Source organism: Lepidochelys kempii, chromosome 8 (assembly GCF_965140265.1).
Source record: "Lepidochelys kempii isolate rLepKem1 chromosome 8, rLepKem1.hap2, whole genome shotgun sequence".
Lineage (NCBI taxonomy): Eukaryota > Metazoa > Chordata > Testudines > Cheloniidae > Lepidochelys > Lepidochelys kempii.
In genome coordinates this window covers 63,332,862-63,353,786 of record NC_133263.1, presented here as the reverse complement: position 1 = coordinate 63,353,786, position 20,925 = coordinate 63,332,862, and the positions used below count along the sequence as shown (strand labels likewise).

The 20,925-nt window shown below is 38.8% G+C and overlaps 1 protein-coding gene across 1 annotated transcript in view; it reads left to right on the top strand.

Annotated features, from left to right (window-relative positions):
• The window catches only part of KCNT2 (potassium sodium-activated channel subfamily T member 2), a 286,523-nt gene extending 265,821 nt beyond the window's left edge, over nt 1-20,702 (top strand). Inside the window, exons 26-29 of the mRNA XM_073358218.1 lie at nt 2,862-2,882; nt 4,331-4,631; nt 15,342-15,426; nt 18,902-20,702. Of these exons, the coding sequence (XP_073214319.1) occupies nt 2,862-2,882; nt 4,331-4,631; nt 15,342-15,426; nt 18,902-19,013 (519 nt within the window). The 3' untranslated portion in view covers nt 19,014-20,702. The remainder of the gene's footprint in view (nt 1-2,861; nt 2,883-4,330; nt 4,632-15,341; nt 15,427-18,901) is intronic.
• Nucleotides 20,703-20,925: the final 223 nt, after the last annotated feature.

The window sequence follows — 20,925 nt, the reverse complement described above, 5'->3', positions numbered from 1 at the left end:
AACAAGAAGGGTTTCTTCAGGTATGTTAGCAACAAGAAGAAAGTCAATGAAAGCGTGGGCCACTTACTGAATGAGGGAGGCAACCTAGTGACAGAGGATGTGGAAAAAGCTAATGTACTCAATGCTTTTTTTGCCTCTGTCTTCATGAACAGAGTCAGCTCCCAGACTACTGCACTGGGCAGCACAGCATGGGGAGGAGGTGACCAGCCCTCTGTGGAGAAAGAAGTGGTTTGGGACTATTTAGAAAAGCTGGACGAGCACAAGTCCATGGGGCCAGATGCTTTGCAGCCGAGAGTGCTAAAGGAGTTGGCGGATGTGACTGCAGATCCATTGGCCATTATTTTTGAAAACTCATGGCAATCCGAGGAGGTCCCAGATGACTGGAAAAAGGCTAATGTAGTGCCCATCTTTAAAAAAGGGAAGAAGGAGGATTTTGGGAACTACAGGCCGGTCAGCCTCACTTCAGTCCCCGGAAAAATCATGGAGCAGGTCCTCAAGGAATCAATTCTGAAGCACTTAGAGGAGAGGAAAGTGATCAGGAACAGTCAGCATGGATTCACCAAGGGCAAGTCATGACTGACTAATCTAATTGCCTTCTATGACGAGATAACTGGCTCTGTGGATGAAGGGAAAGCAGTGGACGTGTTGTTCCTTGACTTTAGCAAAGCTATTGACACTATCTCCCACAGTATTCTTGCCAGCAAGTTAAAGAAGTATGGGCTGGATGAATGGACTAAGGTGGATAGAAAGCTGGCTAGATTGTCAGACTCAACAGGTAGTGATCAATGGCTCCATGTTTAGTTGGCAGCCGGTATCAAGTGGAGTGCCCCAGGGGTCGGTCCAGGGGCCGGTTTTGTTCAGTGTCTTCATAAATGATCTGGAGGATGGTGTGGATTGCTCCCTCAGCAAGTTTACAGAGGACACTAACCTGGGAGGAGTGGTAGATACGCTGGAGGGTAGGGATAGGATACAGAGGGACTTAGACAAATTGGAGGATTGGGCCAAAAGAAATCTGATGAGGTTCAGCAAGGACAAGTGCAGAGTCCTGCACTTAGGACAGAAGAATCCAATGCACCGCTACAGACTAGGGCCCAAATGGCTCGACAGCAGTTCTGCAGAAAAGGACCTAGGGGTTACAGTGGACGAGAAGTTGGATATGAGTCAACAGTGTGCCCTTGTTGCCAAGAAGGCCAATGGCATTTTGGGATGTATAAGTAGGGGCATTGCCAGCAGATCGAGGGACTTGATCGTTCCCCTCTATTCGACATTGGTGAGGCCTCATCTGGAGTACTGTGTCCAGTTTTGGGCCCCACACTACAAGAAGGATGTGGAAAAATTAGAAAGAGTCCAGCGGAGGGCAACAAAAATGATTAGGGGACTGGAACACATGACTTATGAGGAGATGCTGAGGGGACTGGGGATGTTTAGTCTTCAGAAGAGAAGAATGAGGGGGGATTTGATAGCTGCTTTCAACTACCTGAAAGGGGGTTCCAAAGAGGATGGCTCTAGACTGTTCTCAGTGGTAGCAGATGACAGAACAAGGAGTAATGGTCTCAAGTTGCAGTGGGGGAGATTTAGGTTGGAAAAACCTTTTTCACTATGAGAGTGGTGAAACACTGGAATGCGTTACCTAGGAAGGTGGTGGAATCTCCTTCCCTAGAAGTTTTTAAGGTCAGGCTTGACAAAGCCCTGGCTGGGATGATTTAGTTGGGGATTGGTCCTGCTTTGAGCAGGGGGTTGGATTAGATGACCTCCTGAGGTCCCTTCCAACCCTGATGTTCTATGATTCTATCATTATTTGTTCTACTCTTTCCCTTTTCCCCTTCCCCTATGTTTCTGCTATTGCTTTCCCAGAAAGAGTTAAAATGATGGAAAAGTTAGCAAAATAGTAATTATTAAATTCAATGTGCAGATGACAATATTTATGGAAAAAAATTGAACAATTCTGCTTGGATAAAAATATGTGGACCAGGAATATAATTCTAAAACTATATAGTTATACAACACTACACTACAATTAAAGATAACTTCTGAATCTAGTAACCAACAATAATGAATCAGTCTAAGGACCAATGCTGTTTAATATCTTTGTAAATGAGATAGAATTAAACAACATCAGATAAATAGCCTGATAAACATTTGTGTGATAAATGTCTCCTTCATTCAGTTTGCCAGCATGATATTATGGTCCCCGCCATACAACAATCATTGTGTGTTATGATAGAGATTCTGTTAAGTTGTTCAGTTTGCCAAGTAATATTCCTGTTCTTAGACAGCAAAAATGTTTTATATACAAAATTTTTGACATGCAAAAAGTATGTTCTTTCCTAAAGAACTACCAGAACTACATTTTGTTTTTTAAGAGAAAAGGGATGTGATGATATAATGATGTTACCTAGCAAGGAGCTAAACACGCATATTTATACAAATACAATCTGTAGGAGATAGGCGCATTAGCTTTTGGTAAACTTGAGGTAATGATCACTGCCAGTAGCAAATACAAGAAAAATGAACATTACTAGTGAGTTGAATACTACTTACCCCTTCAACCTTTTGCATTACAGTCCGTACTTCATTTCACTTCTGTGTTATTAAAATTATTATGATTTAATGCAGGATATATTGATAGTTTCATCAGATAAATTTCCCGTGAGTCAGATTAAAAAGCATAATGTATGCACAGTCATTAAGTGATCTGTTCAAATGACAGAACTTTAATTTAATCCAAAATTCCATTCAGAATAAAGCAAGCATCAGCCCATATTTATTATCTGTGATTGCTGTTCAATGGTTCGTGTTTGTTCCTGTTTACCCAATGTTGTTTAAATTGTGTTTGTTTTCTTTTTTCCTCCCTTTGTCAGTCACGAGAAATGGCTTCGCAAGTAAGTGTTTGTTATTTGTCTCCGTTTCCCCAGTGTTGACCCCAGTGAAAGTAACCCTGACCAGTTATGGAGAGAGGACGAATGAGCTTAGAATCAATGTGTGCAATTAGAATGTTAGAGCAGTTCAGGGCAATTGAGGGTCTCATACTAGTGTCATTTCCCTTAACATGTGCAAAGGCTCTCCTATAATTACATATTGGAACAGTCTTCTACGCAAATGATCAAGCATTTCCATAAAAGTCATAAACATTATGTCAAATTATAGGTATTTGAAATATACTTATGCACAAAAGCATTAACTCGAAAGCTTGTCTCTCTCATCAACAGAAGTTGTCCATTAAAAGATATTGCCTCAGCCACCTTGTGTCTCTAATATCCAGGGACTGACACTGCAACAGTGCATGAGAAAAAACAGCTTTCCTATTGTCATCTTTCTTTTTTCTGTGGTGTATTAAACAGCATGCTTGTTAAAATCTTTCAGTCAGAGAGTTATGTCTATATGAATCTTCCATACTTCAGCAAATTATCCCTGCTAAAGGCCTGCACATTTTGAGCAATTAAGAGCATATAAAAAGGCATTCAGTGAGGAAGCGGATAAGTCTTTCTTCAACAGGCAAGACACATTCCATTCAGTTCATTGAGATAGCGTTCATATATTCCAAGACCAAAAGGGACAACTGTGATCATCTTGTCTGACCTCCTGCATAACAGACCATAGAACTTACCCCCAAATATTCCCTAGAGCAGATCTTTTAGAAAAACATCCAATCTCGATTTTAAAATGGTCGGTGATGGAGAATCCACCAGGACCCTGGGTAAATTGTTCCAATGGTTAGTTACATTCACGGTTTAAAAATTATGCCTTATTTCCAGGATGAATTTGTCTAGCTACAACTTCCAGTCATTGGATTGTGTTGTACCTTTGTCTGCTAGATTGAAGAGCTCATTATTAAACATTTTCCCCATGTAGATACTTATATAGAGTTATCAAGTCACCTCTTAATCTTCTCTTTGTAAAGGTAAATAGATTGACTTATTGGAGTTCAAATAGTTTTATTCCTGGATTCTAAGAAATAGAATGTCATTGAATTCCTATTAAAAATAGGCATAGAAGCCTCATGTTTAGAAACAGAATGACAAGAAGCACTAACTAATGCTTATCTTCTCTTACTGTTGGGGAAATGTAGGAACATATTTATATCAAGCCATAAATGGTCTATATAACACTGTTCCAAGGGCATTTAAAGAAAAAGACTGCCCGTTCAGCAGGCCATGCTGAACATTAATGTGTTCTTAACTCTATTGACTTGAGTGTGACTTAAGCATGTGCTTAACTGCATTGCTGAATTGGAGCTGAAGGAGGAGACAAAAGAAAGGTCTCCGATGATTTCTTTGACAAATCTATTTCCTAAATCCCCTAATTTTTTTATGTGATTTTCCCTTTGAAGTCTCAAATCTCTATTAGTGTTGAAGAATGGGAAGACACCAAAGACACAAAAGAACAAATAAACAACCGCAATAACCATCGTAACTCCACATCCAGCGATCAGTCAGATCATCCCTTGTTACGACGGAAGAGCATGCAGTGGGCCCGACGGCTGAGCAGAAAAGTGCCAAAGCACTCCGGCAAAACAGCGGAGAAAATAAGTCAGCAGCGGATGAGCCTTTACAAGCGGTCTGAAAGACAGGAACTTGCTGAACTTGTGAAGAACAGAATGAAGCACTTGGGACTTTCCACAGCAGGATATGGTATGACTATTATTATTGTCTAAGATCAACCTAATTTTATTTCATAAAACCAGAGGATGCCATGGGTGAAGTACAAATATAGCTGGGTGCAAAATTTTGAAATTCATAATTGATCAAATTTCTCAGAGTTTTGATCGAAAAAGGGGGAAAATATGTGAAAAAATCTTGAGCCTTTTCCAACCAGCTCTAGTTCTGGTTTGGGTTTAATTCAATCTCTTTTTAGATGGGATATTATAAGGCAGTTGAACCAATTGGTACTGCTATTACTACAGGACATGAAATCAGAAATGAAAACTATTTTCTCCTGTATTGGGGGCTCATTATAGAGATGATCACATATAACATTATCTTTATTCATGTAAACAGATGGTGACAGAGTTGTAAATTTCTTACACTTTAAAGGGTTTTCTTTGTTTTTTTTTAATTCCTGCAGGATATATCATCTTTCCTTTGATTTTTAAAATAAGATGGGAAACATGCCCAATGTGCTCACATCACATTTATGAGTGATGCATCACTAGGTCTATGCTTCAATTTTTTTTTCATCCCCTCCTCTGTTTTTCAAGCTTTTTAAAAGCATATTAAAAATCCGTTTAATACATATGGCATTGTAGCACACTTTGAGGTTTATTGGACATCTGTCCAGAGATTTTAGCACAAGAAATCAAGTCATTCAGGAGCCTAAAAAGCTAGACCATGATTCACAGCTCAAAACTTCTCTCTTAGCCATTGGCAATAACTTTGGAAAACAGGTGGCAATTTGTAGCACATCAGAGCCAACTTCCTTTCAAAGCTGAAAAACCCACTGCATGTCCTTTTCTGATTTTATTTTGATTAATAATGAATCCAGTGTTGGGAGAACAACACAGGATTGAACATTAGCTCATATATCATTGTTTGCCCAATATCTGGATGAGTTGGGACATGATTTTCTGAATTGCATGGTTGCTAAATTTGCAACACATCTAGTCATTTTTCAGATAATTAAAACCATCTTTCATGTTCAGATGGATTTAGGGAGTGCCAGCTGGATGGAACCTAACTCATTACATTTTGGGAGCCTTAAGTAAAAAGCCATTTGTGAGTAGAGATGGCATGCAAAAGTTATAGGAACAGCTGCTGTCCTTACATATAGGTTTATTGAAGGGGTCAAGTGTGAAATAAACTACATTTACACCACAGCAAATTCCTATTAATCAATTTCCAAAATAAAGATAAGAGGATCAATACAAGGTTTTACAAATTATGTTGAAACTTTTGCTATACTAGCTAATAGATTATTCAAATATGACCCAGCATTCATAAAGAAAATTTCCATCCTGGATCCTTTTGGTACATCTTTGGTATTGTATTTAATTCAATTTTATAACAGGTTCTTATTTCACCCTCATGACACCAATATCTGAGTGTCTTCAAATAGTGTATGAAGCAACATGACTGACATCTATCACATGTGGTTCGTTTTATCTCACATCCTCTCTTCAGGGAGGAATTGTGTGTGAAGTGGAGTGGTTTATTTTTGCAGGGTTTGCAGTTATTTTTTTTAAATGTACATGCTTCTATGTATTTATGGAAGAGAAGGCATAATCAAAGATATGCACTGTAAAGCTTGCACCTGGAGCAGAAGTTGGTGAGGTGTGTGATGATGAGATTTGTGATGGTCCTTAGTTTCAGTGGGAGTTTATACCCCTTCATACTATTTGTACTTAAAGATTAGAAGAAACTTAATTGTGACACCTGGGAAAAATGAGAGATGGTTATAACTCAAAGTTTGTGTCTTAATTTGAATTTTCCTTAAAGTGTTCTTCTGTGCTGGGAAGTTATCACAGAAATGGTATTGTGGGGGATTCCCTGTTTATTGTTTCTCAAGGTCAAATATGATCAGTTCACAATGTTTTATTTGTGAACTACAAGCCTGCAAACTCTGCCTGGGGTCTGAGACTCAGTGTGGGTTCTTTTTATCTTATCCATTGCCAGCAATAAATATTGGGCAATCGGAACTTAACAATTCTACTGACTGTATCCAAGACAGAAGAGACTCCATCTTACCCTCTGTAGCAGGGCTTCTTCTCTGCCTCGGCGGGTCCTGCACTTCTTTCTAGCGGTAGGTCAGGATAGCATCTTGTCTCTCAGAATTCCCCCCTCCCTACCCCATTTGTAGTGGGCAAGGAAATTCTGTCTCCAATCAGCCTTCCCGTTTCTGGGCCTGCTAGCCCTCACCGCTTCACTAGGGCTTCTGGCTTCCTCGGTGGACATCCAGTGAGAGGAAAAAGGGGTGGGGGAGCCCAGTCCCATCCTCTATTCCAGGCCCCAATCCAGGAACCCTACAAGTAGCAGCCTCAGGCTGTCAGTTCCCAGGAAAGCTGTCAGCTTCCCCAGGTTACTTCCCCACACCCCTTGGCTTATTGTCTCCACTTTGCTTGGGCGGGGTTCCTCCCAACCCTCCTGCCAGGGGTGGGGGAGAGCCCCTAATCTCTGGTAACCCTTCTAGGCATGGCAGCACCACACCAAACACATGGCTCAGTCTCTCCCCTCTGGTAGACCTTTTCTTCAGGTGTTTGGTGTTTCTCCTGTTTAGGGTAGGGTCTCTCCCCAAATTCTATACCTGTGAGGTTTTCCCCTGGTCTTTGTCAACTACCACACCGCTCACCTTCACTCTCACAACACCTATCACCCACCCTGACTGGTTGGGGGGAAGGCTTTTAACTTGTTCTGGCAGGTACTTAATTGGCTCCAGGTGTCCTTATTAGCCTGGAGTAAGCCCTGCTCAGTTACCAGGGGAAGAGGGACCTACTTATACTGAGGCTAATATCTTCCTTCCTGCACTCTCCTGTAGCTGTCTGGCCTGACCCTGTCACACCTCACATTAACTGTATTAGTTCTGCAGGGCTAATAAGAGTAAAACCATACACATTATTTATAGTAAGGAAAAACAGCTATGCCTTCTAATATAGCCAGTGACAGGTCTATTGAGTGAAAAGGTGCCATTTTTACATAGTCTGTTTTCAGAAGGAAAGTTTTTATCCAGCGTTTTGGATCAGGCCTGTCTATTGGAAAAATATAAAGAGATGTTGACAAAAGAAAGTACTTGTCTTTTTCCCCTAACACAGCAAACACAGATTGCTGAGGGGAGAGAAGGGCGAACTAACCAGAAATAAGGATGATGTTGCTTTTGCTATTTCAATCAGCTTTTTCACCAAACTATGGTTTAAAAGTGATATGTATGTAGTTTTCTCCCAGAACAGAAAAATCTAGCAGCCACACGGCTGGGAGTATTCTATACGTTGCAATGAAAATAACACATTTTGACATTGTGAGAAAATCTATTGAACACTGGTTTCTGAAATGAAAAGGATGGTCTGCCTTGATCAAAATTGCTGTCATGTATTTGATTTTTCCTCCTTCTTTCCAATATGTACACAGCCAACATTACAAGACAGCTGGGAATATTGTTACTAAACAATAACACATCTTGTTTGTTAGAATATAGAATGATTGACGTTTCTAAAGGTACAAGCATGACAACTTGTCATCCAAATGAAACTACTTCTACAGATGCTGATGGTTTCTGACCCTGATCATGACTGGTGTGTGTACTGTCCCTTGCAGTTAAGAACAGAATGGTGAAAATGAGTCTTTTCTGGAGATTGGGAAATAAATGACTGGAATGTTAGGCAAGGCTTCGGTTATATGTTAGCCCCACTCATACATATGAGCATGCACATGCATGCAAAACACACACAATCTAAAGTCTCAGAGCACCTATACATGCACACAGAAAGAAGTCCACAAATACAGATCTGTCTCTGCCCCAATAGTAGGAGGAGTCACCACTCTCCCTTGTCCTTTCACTGCATGCAGCCTTTAGAAATTGGAGCTCTACTTTTTGGGGAAGGCTGGGATGTTACAAAGACAGGAATACTTCTGACAATCAGTGATACCTCTACTGCATTAACTTTGGCACAGAGCACTCGTGTACTGTGGAAGCCCAACTGGTAAGAAAATAAGTTGTATAATTTCAACCACTCTGTTACTTTAATAAAAAGTCAGTAATTAGAGTTTCCAGGGGCAGCAATGGATGGAAGGAGTTACTAGAGCCAGCGTGAGGTTCAATAGACTGCACAGTTGCTGTGGAAGCACAGGGTCTTTGTACAGATGGCTCTTGGCTTCTAGTATGTTCCCAAAATAAACCCTGGCACCCAACAGAGGCCCTGGGAGGAAACTTCACAAAGAGAACCTTTCCAAGATTTCATCCCTATAATGGAGATCTTACCTTGCTTTGTGCAAATGGGGCCTCTGCCTCATTTTTGCCCTCACTATAAATGGTTTAGTCCTTCCACTAAACCAAAACATCTCATCTTCTGTCATAATGAAAGTTCAAAACAAAACCAAGAGTCCAGTCAGAGTCCAGACCACTTCATCACCCCCTCTTTCTCCCAATGATATGTATGTTTTTGGACCTTCAATCCAGAAGAAAGGAGAGGCACTTCTTCCCACTCGCTGCTGGAAAACCCAGCCTTGGGCCTTGAGAAAAGGAAGTGAGAGCCTGGTTCCATTATCTAAGCCCTTCTCTACCTCCTTGTCCAGGGTTTGTCCTCTGCTTGCTCATGGGGTTCCACTCTCTCATCTGATCCACCAGCAGTTAAAAAAAAAAAAAACACCGTAACCAAAAACAAAAACCTCCCCTTTTCATGAGTCCATTTTCTCTCCAGCTGCCTCTCTACATGGATCCTTCTCAAAGGTAATTTAGATCCACAACCTGTTCCCCCATAAGCTCACTCTGTTCTTGGGTAGGAGAGGTCATATAAGCCACTTCTCTTCTCAGCATTCATTGTCAGCCTGTAACTCATATGGTCCCTCTGGAATGCAAGTGCTAAAATCTCTCAGTTCTGGGCAGAATCCAGGCACAAGGTAGCTCTGGAACCCAATTTAAGGCCCAGTGTACCCTGTGCAATCCCCACAACCCTTCCTCAGATTTTCCCCCTGGGTGGCATGATTTGGCACTTGTTTGCTAGTTAGATTTCTTTCTAGTAGGGGAAACTTCAACAGATTCCTTATCATTTAAAAAACAAACAAACAATCCTTTGAAAGTGAGTAGTTGATTTAATTCTTGTCAATAAATAAAATTAAATGGAGGGCCCTGCCCCTTTAAGAATCAGAGGCCTGGAGCTGGACAGTCCCATCCATTTAGCCCTGCCTTCCACATCTGGGATGTGGTGTGGGATTTAATTAGTAGAACCAGCTTTGTACAGAGAAGCTGATTCCCCTATAAAGAGCAGCAGGAAGCTGAGGGAACTACCTACCTACGCATACCAAAGTAGAGTGAGATTTCAGGAAGCTGAGGGAACTGACTACCTACACACACCAGAGTAGAGTGCTATTGCAGCAGAGGTTTCCCAAGGTAAGCAATGGCTGTGGGGAGTGAGTAGGCTCCAGAGGGAACCTGGAGTAGGTTTTATGGAAAAGGTTTTAGGCAGGGAGGGCCTGGGAGGTCTCCAGCGGGACAGACTGGGACTAGGGGCTTGATGAGGATTTGAGCACTTTATTTTGGGAATGACTTTATTTTAATAAATTCAGACCCAAGGATGGATGTTGCTGAATGAGAGAATTGTTGTTTTGAAATTTTGATTGAGAAAGCCCTGAAAAGGGGAACTTTGGTAGGGGACTGCTTGCAGGGCTGCCATAAGCGGGTGTTGACTCTGTTACACAGTGTCTAGTGTTCGTGAACAAAGGTCACTCATTAACAGTATCAGAAGATGCATGCAGGAATGAAGGGGGTCTGGGAACTAATGTTGAAGCTTAAAATAGGCCCAGAAAGATTCTAAGCAAGACTTTCATAATGCTCTTCAGTTAAGAAAAAGCTATCTTAAAGAGTGGACTTTTACCCAGCAGTAACCTTCAGCTGCTGTTATACATATGTTGGTAATCTTAACCACAAAATGTAAAAACTGATGTTATGGATATTTTAACAAATATTAACCACAAAATGTGTCAGGAAGTATCCTAAAAGAAGGAAGAGTATGAGCAAAAATGGAAGAAACTGATAGGGATTATACTGATAACATAGGAGAAAAACAAAAAGCATAACTACCCTTGAAGATAAGTAAGTGAGATAATCTGCAGGCTAGTTGGAGACTGTCATAGAACTACAGACTAGATCTTCCACAGCTGTTGGTTACTGTACACCTCTCTCACTTAATTTCATGCCTCAGTTCACTATCTATAACATGTGAATAATAATTCCTTTCTCTGACTCTCTTGGTCTTATCTAATTAGATTGTAAATTCTTTGGGGCAGGGGCTGTCTCATACTATGTGTTTATACAGCACCTAGCCCAATGGGGCCACAGTTTTAGCTTGAGTCTTTCGCTGCTGCTGTAATACAAATAATAAATATCCCCAGTTTGATCCCTGGATAATTATCCACACTTTCCATTGACTTAATTGGAGTCACACAAGTTTATCTGAGGGAAGAATCAGGCTCAAATATATTTTCTGAGAATTTAAAAAAGAAAGGAAGAACCCACCAACTTTTCATCCATGACAGGGAGCTAAAGCAGAAAATTATATTGCTATAATCTTGACTCATATTCTTATGCAAGCCAAAGGGAAATTCTGCATATGGTGGATACTTGCCTTTACTTTTTTTATTTTCTTTTTCTGAAATTTTGTTTTCTTTAAAATCGCAGTTGAAAGCCAACATTAATGCTCATTTCAATATTCAAATTGAGGAAGACAATATGTGAAACTACAGAATGGAAAAGGTTTGATAGGTAAGCACACTCCTCTTCAGCTAATTACATCTATTTGAGCCATTTCTAATTTAGAAATTTCCATTACAATATTTTTTCAGACAAATGTCTGTATTTTGTTATAAAGAGAACCTCTCTTTTGGCAACCCCATTAATGGTCTCATGCTGCACAAAACATTACTGTTCTATGTATTTATCCATCTGCAAAACTGAGATGCCAAATCTTACTATACTTGTTGCTTCATCACTCCAATTCCACATAAAGTTCTCGGCCTTTAAGTCCTGAAGATCCATCCTTTCTCTCTCCCCACCACACCCCAGAATTATCCCTCTAACAAGACTTTTGCTGCCCACTAAGAAATGGATAGGAACCCTTTTGTAGCCCTGTTCATTCAAACAGCCTGAGGAAGCCAAGACTCCTGCCTCTTTAAGCATTCATTTTCTATTAATCCAGGGAACAAGGATCTACAAGTAGGACTCAAACAACATCCTCCCATATTAGAAACACAAGGTGGGTGAGGTAATGTATTTTATTGGACCAACTTCTGTTGGTGAAAGAGACAAACTTACACAGATATCATCTTCAACTTCTCACTCTCTCACCAACAAGAAGTTAGTCTTATAAAAGCTATTACCTCACCCACCATTCCTCTCTCATACCCTGGGACCAACATGGCTACAACAACACTGCAAATCCTCCAATAACAGTATAGATAATTAAGACTCTAAATTTCAACTGATACAAGCACCAGCATCTTTATACTAGTAACTGCATTCACACTAGGAGTTTGTATCACTAATTATATTGTTTTCCAAATATATAGAGTTATAGTGGTATAAAAACTGTGTGTGGATAACCCACAGAGAAATCATGCTGGTCTACCCACCACATCCGATGAAGTGAGCTGTAGCTCATGAAAGCTTATGCTCAAATAAATTTGTTAGTCTCTAAGGTGCCACAAGTCCTCCTTTTCTTTCCACCACATTTAGTGACACATATGAGAATCCACCAACTCACAGAGTACTATATATATTACATTAGCAGCAACTTTGGGAATCTGAATATAAAACCTACCCAGAACCAGGGTGTCTCTGATAATTATCATTTCATAAAAGTACATGTATTCTTTCAGAATGTGAAATTTTCCCCTTAAAACAAACAAGAGTGAACTCAGCACAGAGCAAACATTCCTTATCTACATATCTTGTAAATACAAACTTGTTTCATTTGGAATACTATTTTGGATAGGTACTAAAATCAAACAAAACTAGAGACAGCGATCTAACAGATACCAGAGGGCAGTGTGTGACATTGGGGGTGGGGGGGATGGGCTTTTTGGATAGAACATGTTCCAAGCTCCACTGTCAGTCATCATTTGTGACGGGGTATTATAAGAAATGACTAAAAAATAATGAGCAAAAAAACCTGACTCCTACTTATATTAGCATTCACCAATCAAGCCAACTATTTTTTAACTAATTGGCAGCATATGTCCCTGCTTCCTGTCAAGTAACATGCATATGCTACAAGAAAGACACTTTCATTAAACAGAAAATTATGTTGTATAAAGAACTGTCTTGAGCGTGGCAAATGTAGAAAATAGAGGGGAAATCATTTAAAACGCTGGTCATTTCCACAGCCAGCAGTCAGCTTGTACAACTGTCTGCATTCTAACGTTTCACATTCAGAGAAACAATATTTCTCATCCAGATATTTCTCATCTCCGGCTAAGTTCATTTATCCTACTTTAATATGAAAAAGTTTCAGATCTGAAACCAGCTAAAGAATGTTTTTACCAACATTTACAATGAGAATAAATACATTTCAAATCAAAATAATCTTAAGAGATGGTAAGATATTCTGCAGTTACTAACAGTGGTGTTCAGGCACCTGAATTTGCTATATGGAACCTAAGTCATTGATTTAAGTGTTAAAGCTCTGAAGAAACAGAATCCTGCTCTCAGGACTTGGGAGGCAAATGAAGTGGAAGTTATTTTCAGCTGGTTCTGTAACTTCTAATTTGTACATTGGCCCTAGTCAGGACCTTGAATTGTATCAAGTAATGGAGAGCTAACCCAGTTCTCTGAATGATGGTGCGAGAAGTTGTCATATGCCTGTTCCACCTAGAAGATTGGCTGCAGTGTTCCTAATCAGCAGCAGTTGATGTATGGTGTATCTTTGTGTGTGCTATATCTTTAGTTGTCAGCTCTAGGAACACTGAGTGTCCTTAACAAGTTCCACTGGTCTGAAATGTTTTACCAATTCCAGAGAGATTTCCTGTCTTTATGATTCCATTAGAAAATATTGTATTTTTTCAACTTGGTGGAACTATTTAAGTGGGATCATAGTAAATGTTTATACAGTATTCACCACTGTGGCATCCTAGCGCCTCAGTTTCCACATCAAAGTAATGTGTGTGGAGCACTGTGGCCATATCTTTGATTGTGAGGGGCAAGCATAATTTTATCAATTGAAGTTAGACGACCACATTTCTAGCTTCCACCACTATTCAGGTGTGGGGAGAGTTGAATGTAACTCCCAGCCTTTGCACCTCCCTGGTAGCCAATGGATTAATGCCCTAAGCAAAGCACACATCTGTTTTACTCAAGTTTGATCTTGCCATTATTAAAGAAGGTGTTTATTTCTTATTTGAGACAGTCCTTGAAGGCTTGACTTTGTTCCCAAACTATCTACCAGTCCTAATTCTTGACAAGCATTCATTTGTACACAGTGCTGCAAATCAGTTAGACTCTGGATTCAGCAAAACACTTAGTCACACCTTCAAGTCTCCTTGAAGTTAGTGGGATTTAGGCACATACTTAACTGTTTGTCTGGATAGAGGTCCTCAGTGACTTGGCATTAGAAGTCTAATCCTTAGGGGCATGAGAAGCATAACTAGGGGGTCTTGCATTGAAGTCCACTTGACTACTGAAGGCTAAATGGGACTTGAATTATTCGACTCAGCACCAATTATCTAGAATTTCAGGCTCAAATCCTAGTAGACTCCATGTAGCCATTCATCCTGTGCTATGTATTTCATTCTATGTGGGTCTTTTGAGACCTTAAAAGTCCTTTATTCTACATGGATGCTAAGGAGCTCATGACACTTTTTTTTTTGTTTTTGAAAGTGTGAGCATTAACTGCAATATCTATTGGGTGGGGGGGAGTATTCCTTCCCACACTGTTGTTCAAAATTCTGGTTGGTAGCCAGCATGCATGCCAGTGGAGGCTGCAATTCAGTCATGCAATATAGAAATCATTTGTACTTTGGGATCCTTCAAAGTGTGGTGTATATTTATATGTAAATATAGAAAATGTTTCAGTTGTCCAATGTGACGTGATAATACAGCCAATTACATGTTGGCAAGAGGAAGATATTATATATATATGTTCCCTCAAAGGACTTTCCCATTCAGCTTACTAACAAGCGATAAATTAAATAAAAGCATTTCCAAAGCAATTGATGATAGAGAATTACATTTGTTAGGAGTAAGGGGATTAATCTTCCAGGTTTGATTGTGATATCCCATGGTTGTGGGTGTTTGGGTGGTATGATAATATTTCTGTGTTGCTCTTAAAAATTGAAATTGCTACAATAATGGACATACAAATAGCTTGGCTACTTCTGTGGTAGTAGAGGTCACTAACTGTAACAGTCTTCCGTGTATTCTGCTGCAGTTCTTCTCAAATAGATATTGGTACTTTATTTTGATAATTTCTTAGGAAAAATGAGTTTCCGTCAAATATTTCTAATAAAAGCAATTTGAAAGTAGATTTTCCAGTTAAAAAAGCTGCCGCACTTATATATGCGGTCACTTTGTGAAACAAGCCTGATAGTTCCCTTTTGACAGCTATATGGACAGAACATAATTTGTTAAGGTTGATTTAGCAAAAGCTATAATTCTTACCATTTCCTTGTAAATAATCTAATAAATCCTGTATATTTTTTGTCCTCTAGATGAAATGAATGATCATCAAAACACCGTCTCTTACATCCTAATCAATCCTTCTCCAGATACAAGACTAGAGCTGAATGATGTTGTGTAAGTTGATGACATAAATCATAAGATCCACAAAGTGTCTCATTTTCACTTTCATGCTAGAATTCATTTTTTATCTTTTGCACTTTATTGCTTTTATTTTCCTCTCATGAGGAATCATTTCCATGCACATCCAAAAAAACTATACATGAAATCATCCATTAATTTACACAAGATTATTTTTAAGTTTTTTCTTCTTTAAATAACCCTCTTCCTCCCCTCTAAATTGAAGTGTCAGATAAAATTAAATTAAGAAAAATCACAGCTCTCAGATACCTTCATATTATATTACATTCTCACTCTTGTTTCTTGCTCATGATTTGTTAGTCATCGAGCATCAATAAAAAGCATTGTGAAGTCAAGCTTTCGAAAACATTCAAAGACAGTAAATTATTTCAAAGATCATTTTCTTTAATGATTTTAGGGCCTGATCCAAAGCCCACTGAAGTAAATGGGCTTATGGCATAGGCCCTAAAAGGAAGAAGTGACTATTAAATACATTAAGATACCAGTTACATGATCCTAAGTCTTTTAGGAATCTCTTCAAATACTTCTATTTTTACTTGGTTATCAAAAATTTCAGCATTCCAGCACCTGCCCATTTTGACACTTTTCAGAATAATAAAAAAGCTTTAAAATATCTCAATATCTAAATTTAAATAACATTTTTTTGTTTCTACAATCCACTCCTGTCTTCACCTTCTCACAAATTGCTTAGTTAAGAGAGAGATGTTATTGTGCCACAAACTGACAAGAACCAAACACATTTCACATAATCATTTAGCTAAGTGTTATAAGAATGAAAGTGGACCTTTTCCCCAAACTCACGTCAACAATTTTGACATTCAAACAGGTTCAGGCTACTTAATTGTTGCCTGTGTCTGTACTTCCTCATTTTGGAGAGAACCAAAAGCACGAACATTGTCATGCTAAGAGAAATGCATAAGCTTTTCCAGCCTGGATGGAACTCTTGAGAATTCAACCTTGTGATGCTGGGGTTTGATCCGGCTGGAGACGAAGCACTCCAGCCCCACTATGTCCTTTACTTTAATGGGACTACTCACATCTTTAAAGTTAAGCATGTGCTTTGCTGGATAAGGGCCAGAGTGCTCTTCAATTTCCACTGACGACTGTTGCATCTGTATGTGGCCATGAGTCACTACACACGTAACTACAGGTGTCTGAAGAGATATTCAGGTAAAATGTAATAACTTTAATGCACACACCTACTATTTGCTAACATCTCAACAAAACTATAAATTTGACTAACAGGCTTTTTATTTTGGCCATAACATTGATTTTTTTTTTTAAATATAATCTCTCTATCACTTACTTTCTAAACATATACAACATGACACACCATCTGAGATACAGAAAAAGATGCCATGCCTGAAGCTGAATCCCTAAAGCTCAGATAGGCTAAATAGGCCAGCACTGCTACCTACCCGGAAATGAAGCCATCCGGCCTCAAAAAAAATTAGGACAAAACATGTTGGCACATCTACTCAAATGCAGGCTACTGCTCATAGGGAAAATCAGGCTCTGAGACAAGGACTATAGTTACCAGCTAACTCCTCTGGCACCATCCATTTGTAGGATGAAACTTACCTCTGTAAGAGACAGCTTTCCTGGAAACTGATTCTACCGGACTGTAGAAACAAACACCACAAATTTTACGGATTTCACGCCGAGTAATGTGCACTTCTTTGAGCTTGGCTTTGCTAACATATAGCATAGTGTAGATAGAATATAATAAAAATAAAAGTCTCCAAGCAGTATCCCCATAGGAAGAGGGAAAGAACAAACAAACAGCATATGCCACACACTTAATGTACTTTTGGATACTCAGATACAGCCCTCACCACCCTAATAGAAGAATTTGAATGATATAAACCTTAGTATAAATGGAACTCAATGGGAGCTGACAAGAGCTCTTCACTTTTGAAGAATCAGGTACCTAAATATTTAGGAGCCTAATTTTGGTCAAAAAATAATTGTCTACAGTGTCAGGCACTTCAGACTACAAGTATATCATGGACAAAGGTATGCTAAAATCATTGTTTATGTTGTTAAAGTAGCTGCAGAAGTCACAAATGCAAGTCTAAGTTAATTTCCTTTTAGAGAAACTATAAAAAACATTTTTGTTTAATGTATTCTTTTTGTGAATAGTTAATAACATGAACAAAAACCTTCATAATTGCATCAGTGGGTACATTACAGGGGGACAAATGTAACATTTTTGCCTTCATACATTTATTTAATATGCAAATTATTCTTCCAGTATTAAAACTGGAGTCTTGTTTAATTTGAAACACACATTACAACTGTAATCACATCAGTCATATAAAGTTTGGGTCCAAATCTTTATTCACTTGAAGGGATTTAGCATGTTGTGTTTAGGCTGAATTAGAAACAGTAGAGATTAATGTAATCTATTTGCTTGTCCATATGACTATAGACTCATGAAAGGTACTGATTGACAGCCCTGAAGACTGATCACCTGTGGTTATTTACCAAACAAACAGATATAGGGTGATCTGTGATAACATACATTTTCTGCATTGCCTCATTGTACCTCATCCCTGCAGAGAAAGCAGTTCAGCCAACAACTAAGTTCCAGTCTATCTGCCAGTGAAGTCATTTCGAATCTCTCCATGGATTTAGCTGATATCAGTCCCTTAATCCTTGGTTCCTACTGAGGTTGCTAATAATTTAGCATGGTGTTTAATTGTGGTGTTTCTTTTGTCCGCTACGAGACCACAAACTCACTTTACATACAATAGACCACTCAAAAGCCAACAAATAGATAAATGCTACTTTTTGGATACCACTGATCTTGATTGTGAACTGGTGATCCAGTTTCTTATCCTATTAATTTCACATTTTGAACCTTCCTCTTGCTCACAATGGATTTGAATCCTTTGATCTCCTGCAAATCTAGTATTAATATGCCTTAATGGAATGATAAATCTAAAATTGTGCATCCCTCTTCAAGTGTATTCACTGGATGAAGTTTAATTCCTGATTAAAATCCCTCTGTGCTTTGACCTCAAGTTTAAGTCAAAGTCACTTCCTGGTATGTTTAATTAATGAAACGAGAATTTTACTGTGACCCAAATTTATAGGGATATAATCAGGTCTTAATGATACTCAATAAGTAACATTGTAGGAAGGTTACATTAACTTCAGTGATAGTAACATTTTTCTCCATCACTTTATGAAAACATACAAGTTTCCAAACTACAGTACAGAATGTGGAAGAAACATATAAAGGTAATTACAAATATGCTATGTGATCTCAGTTCTATGAAGTAATGAGAAACAAGACTGAAGTTTCCAGTTTAGTAAGACTTTCAAGTGCAAGAGATTGCTTTAAGCTGTACTGCTACCTGTGCAATAACATGCTAGGGAAGAATGCAAATGGATTTTATCCTAATTTACATCAAGCTTTTATAACTGCTTTTTTTTCTTTTTACAGTTACTTGATCCGACCCGATCCATTGGCATATGTTCCAAATACTGCAACCAGCCGAAAAAATAGCTTCTGCAATACTGTTGGGCAAGACGCCAGGGAAGAAACACAACTTTGATATATTATTCTGCTCAATGATAAGAGACCATTTTTATATTGTGTCTAGTAACTGCTTTGAAATCTAATCAAAATGGAATGTTTATATTTTGTTCAGATCTTCTTGGACCAGAGAGAATGCTATCTGATAAGTGGGCAAGAATTCAAGTTTGGGAAAACATGCGCTCTAATGAAAGTGATTGCTATTCTGTAGCCTATTCCAGTAATTTTGGAAATGGAACTGTGTCACACATTAATGGAGTGATTATGAAAAGCTAGATTACATTTTAACAATCTAATCGGAACAAATTCCATCAGAATGAATTTAATTGCTGCTTCTAAATGTTATGTTTCACTAACAGAGAGTGAATCACTAAGCCTCTGACCTGTAACTTGAAAGAATATCAATGTGCAAAACATACAACACACCTGCACAGACACTGGTACACATACAGAGGCATATTTTAGTAGTAGTAAATATTCCTATTAGGGTAGCTCTCAAATGCCCCCATCAAGATCATGTACCAGAATCAAAGTCCATTAAATTATTTTCAAGTTTGTCTCTTTCCCCACTTATATTAGAACAGACCAATTTTATAGGCCCAATAGGGCCCTTTAGAATGTATTTGATTATTAGTTCTGCTGAGTTCAGACAGAGATCAGTTTGCAGAGGGCATACTAAGTGAACCCTACAAGGTCTATTCTAAGGGATTTCCAAGGGATAAATCCTGGCAGGTACACACAGATGTTTTGGTTTTACAGAACCACACACACACACAGAGTTCAAAATGGAGGAAGTTCTGAAAAAGTTATGGGTGTCAGAACCCTTCCCTAAAAACAGGAATAGTGTTATTCCCTCATGATTGTGAAGAAAATCTTCTAGCTGAAGTACCAACTGATAAATGCTGCCTGTCTGCCTGGCTATCCAAACATATCTGAACGATAGCTGAGGTGCAAATGGCCACGTTCATCTCAATGGGTTGTTAACTTGAAATATCAAGAATTAAATGAAGGGCATATCACTTTTGTATCTGGCTAATGAACATCTCAGACCCTAAATGCCTCCTATATCTATGCAGATGAAAGAGCCCCAAATGTCCACTCTAGTATCCAATTGCCACCTCCTCCAGTTTCCCCTTAAGATCCAGTTGTGAATTTTCAATATAAAATTATGCAGCTTGAAAATTAAAGAGCATTTGAGACAATGCAATATCTGAGGAACTCAGATGGGACACTGGACTAAATACATAGTTTCATTTCATATTTAATACAAGAAAATCCCTCAAAATTGTATCAGTTGACTGTAGCTGCTTCATAATCTCCAGTCTGCAGAGAATGCAGGGTACTTGCCCCACAAATTGTGTTACTATGGAATACACAGGGTCTTGCAAATGGTCTTCCAACATTGCATGCTTGCTCCTCCACCTCTCTAATAAAGAGAAGATTGTGCATGAACAATAAACAGTCTAGGTATTTGCAAAAGAAGTCCCACTTGTAATAATCCATATAAAACTCACAAGAGAATTCTTCAGACTAGCCATATGATTGAGTGGCAATGCTGATTGTTCTTTGAACTCCTTGATAACCCTACATGTACAGAAGTTATTAAATAGTCTGCAAGAACATTTAACTACTTGTTTACATTATATTTTCTATATTTGGAACAGCAGCTATATGGTTGTATGTGTCCTGAAAAATAAAAATGCCAAAATTGCTCAATGAGCCATTCATGGATGTGAATGTAATTTACTGTATGTAATGCTGTCAACTTTAGTGTCACATTCACCTGCTGAGTGACAGGGAGCCAGTTACTATCCCCATCATTTTTCCAGCTCCCCCTTTCCACCCAAATCTCTTCTTTTTTTACATTCTATGAATTGACTTCTTGGTTAAATAAACTCATTATATTAAGTCAGCTCCTATTATACCACAAC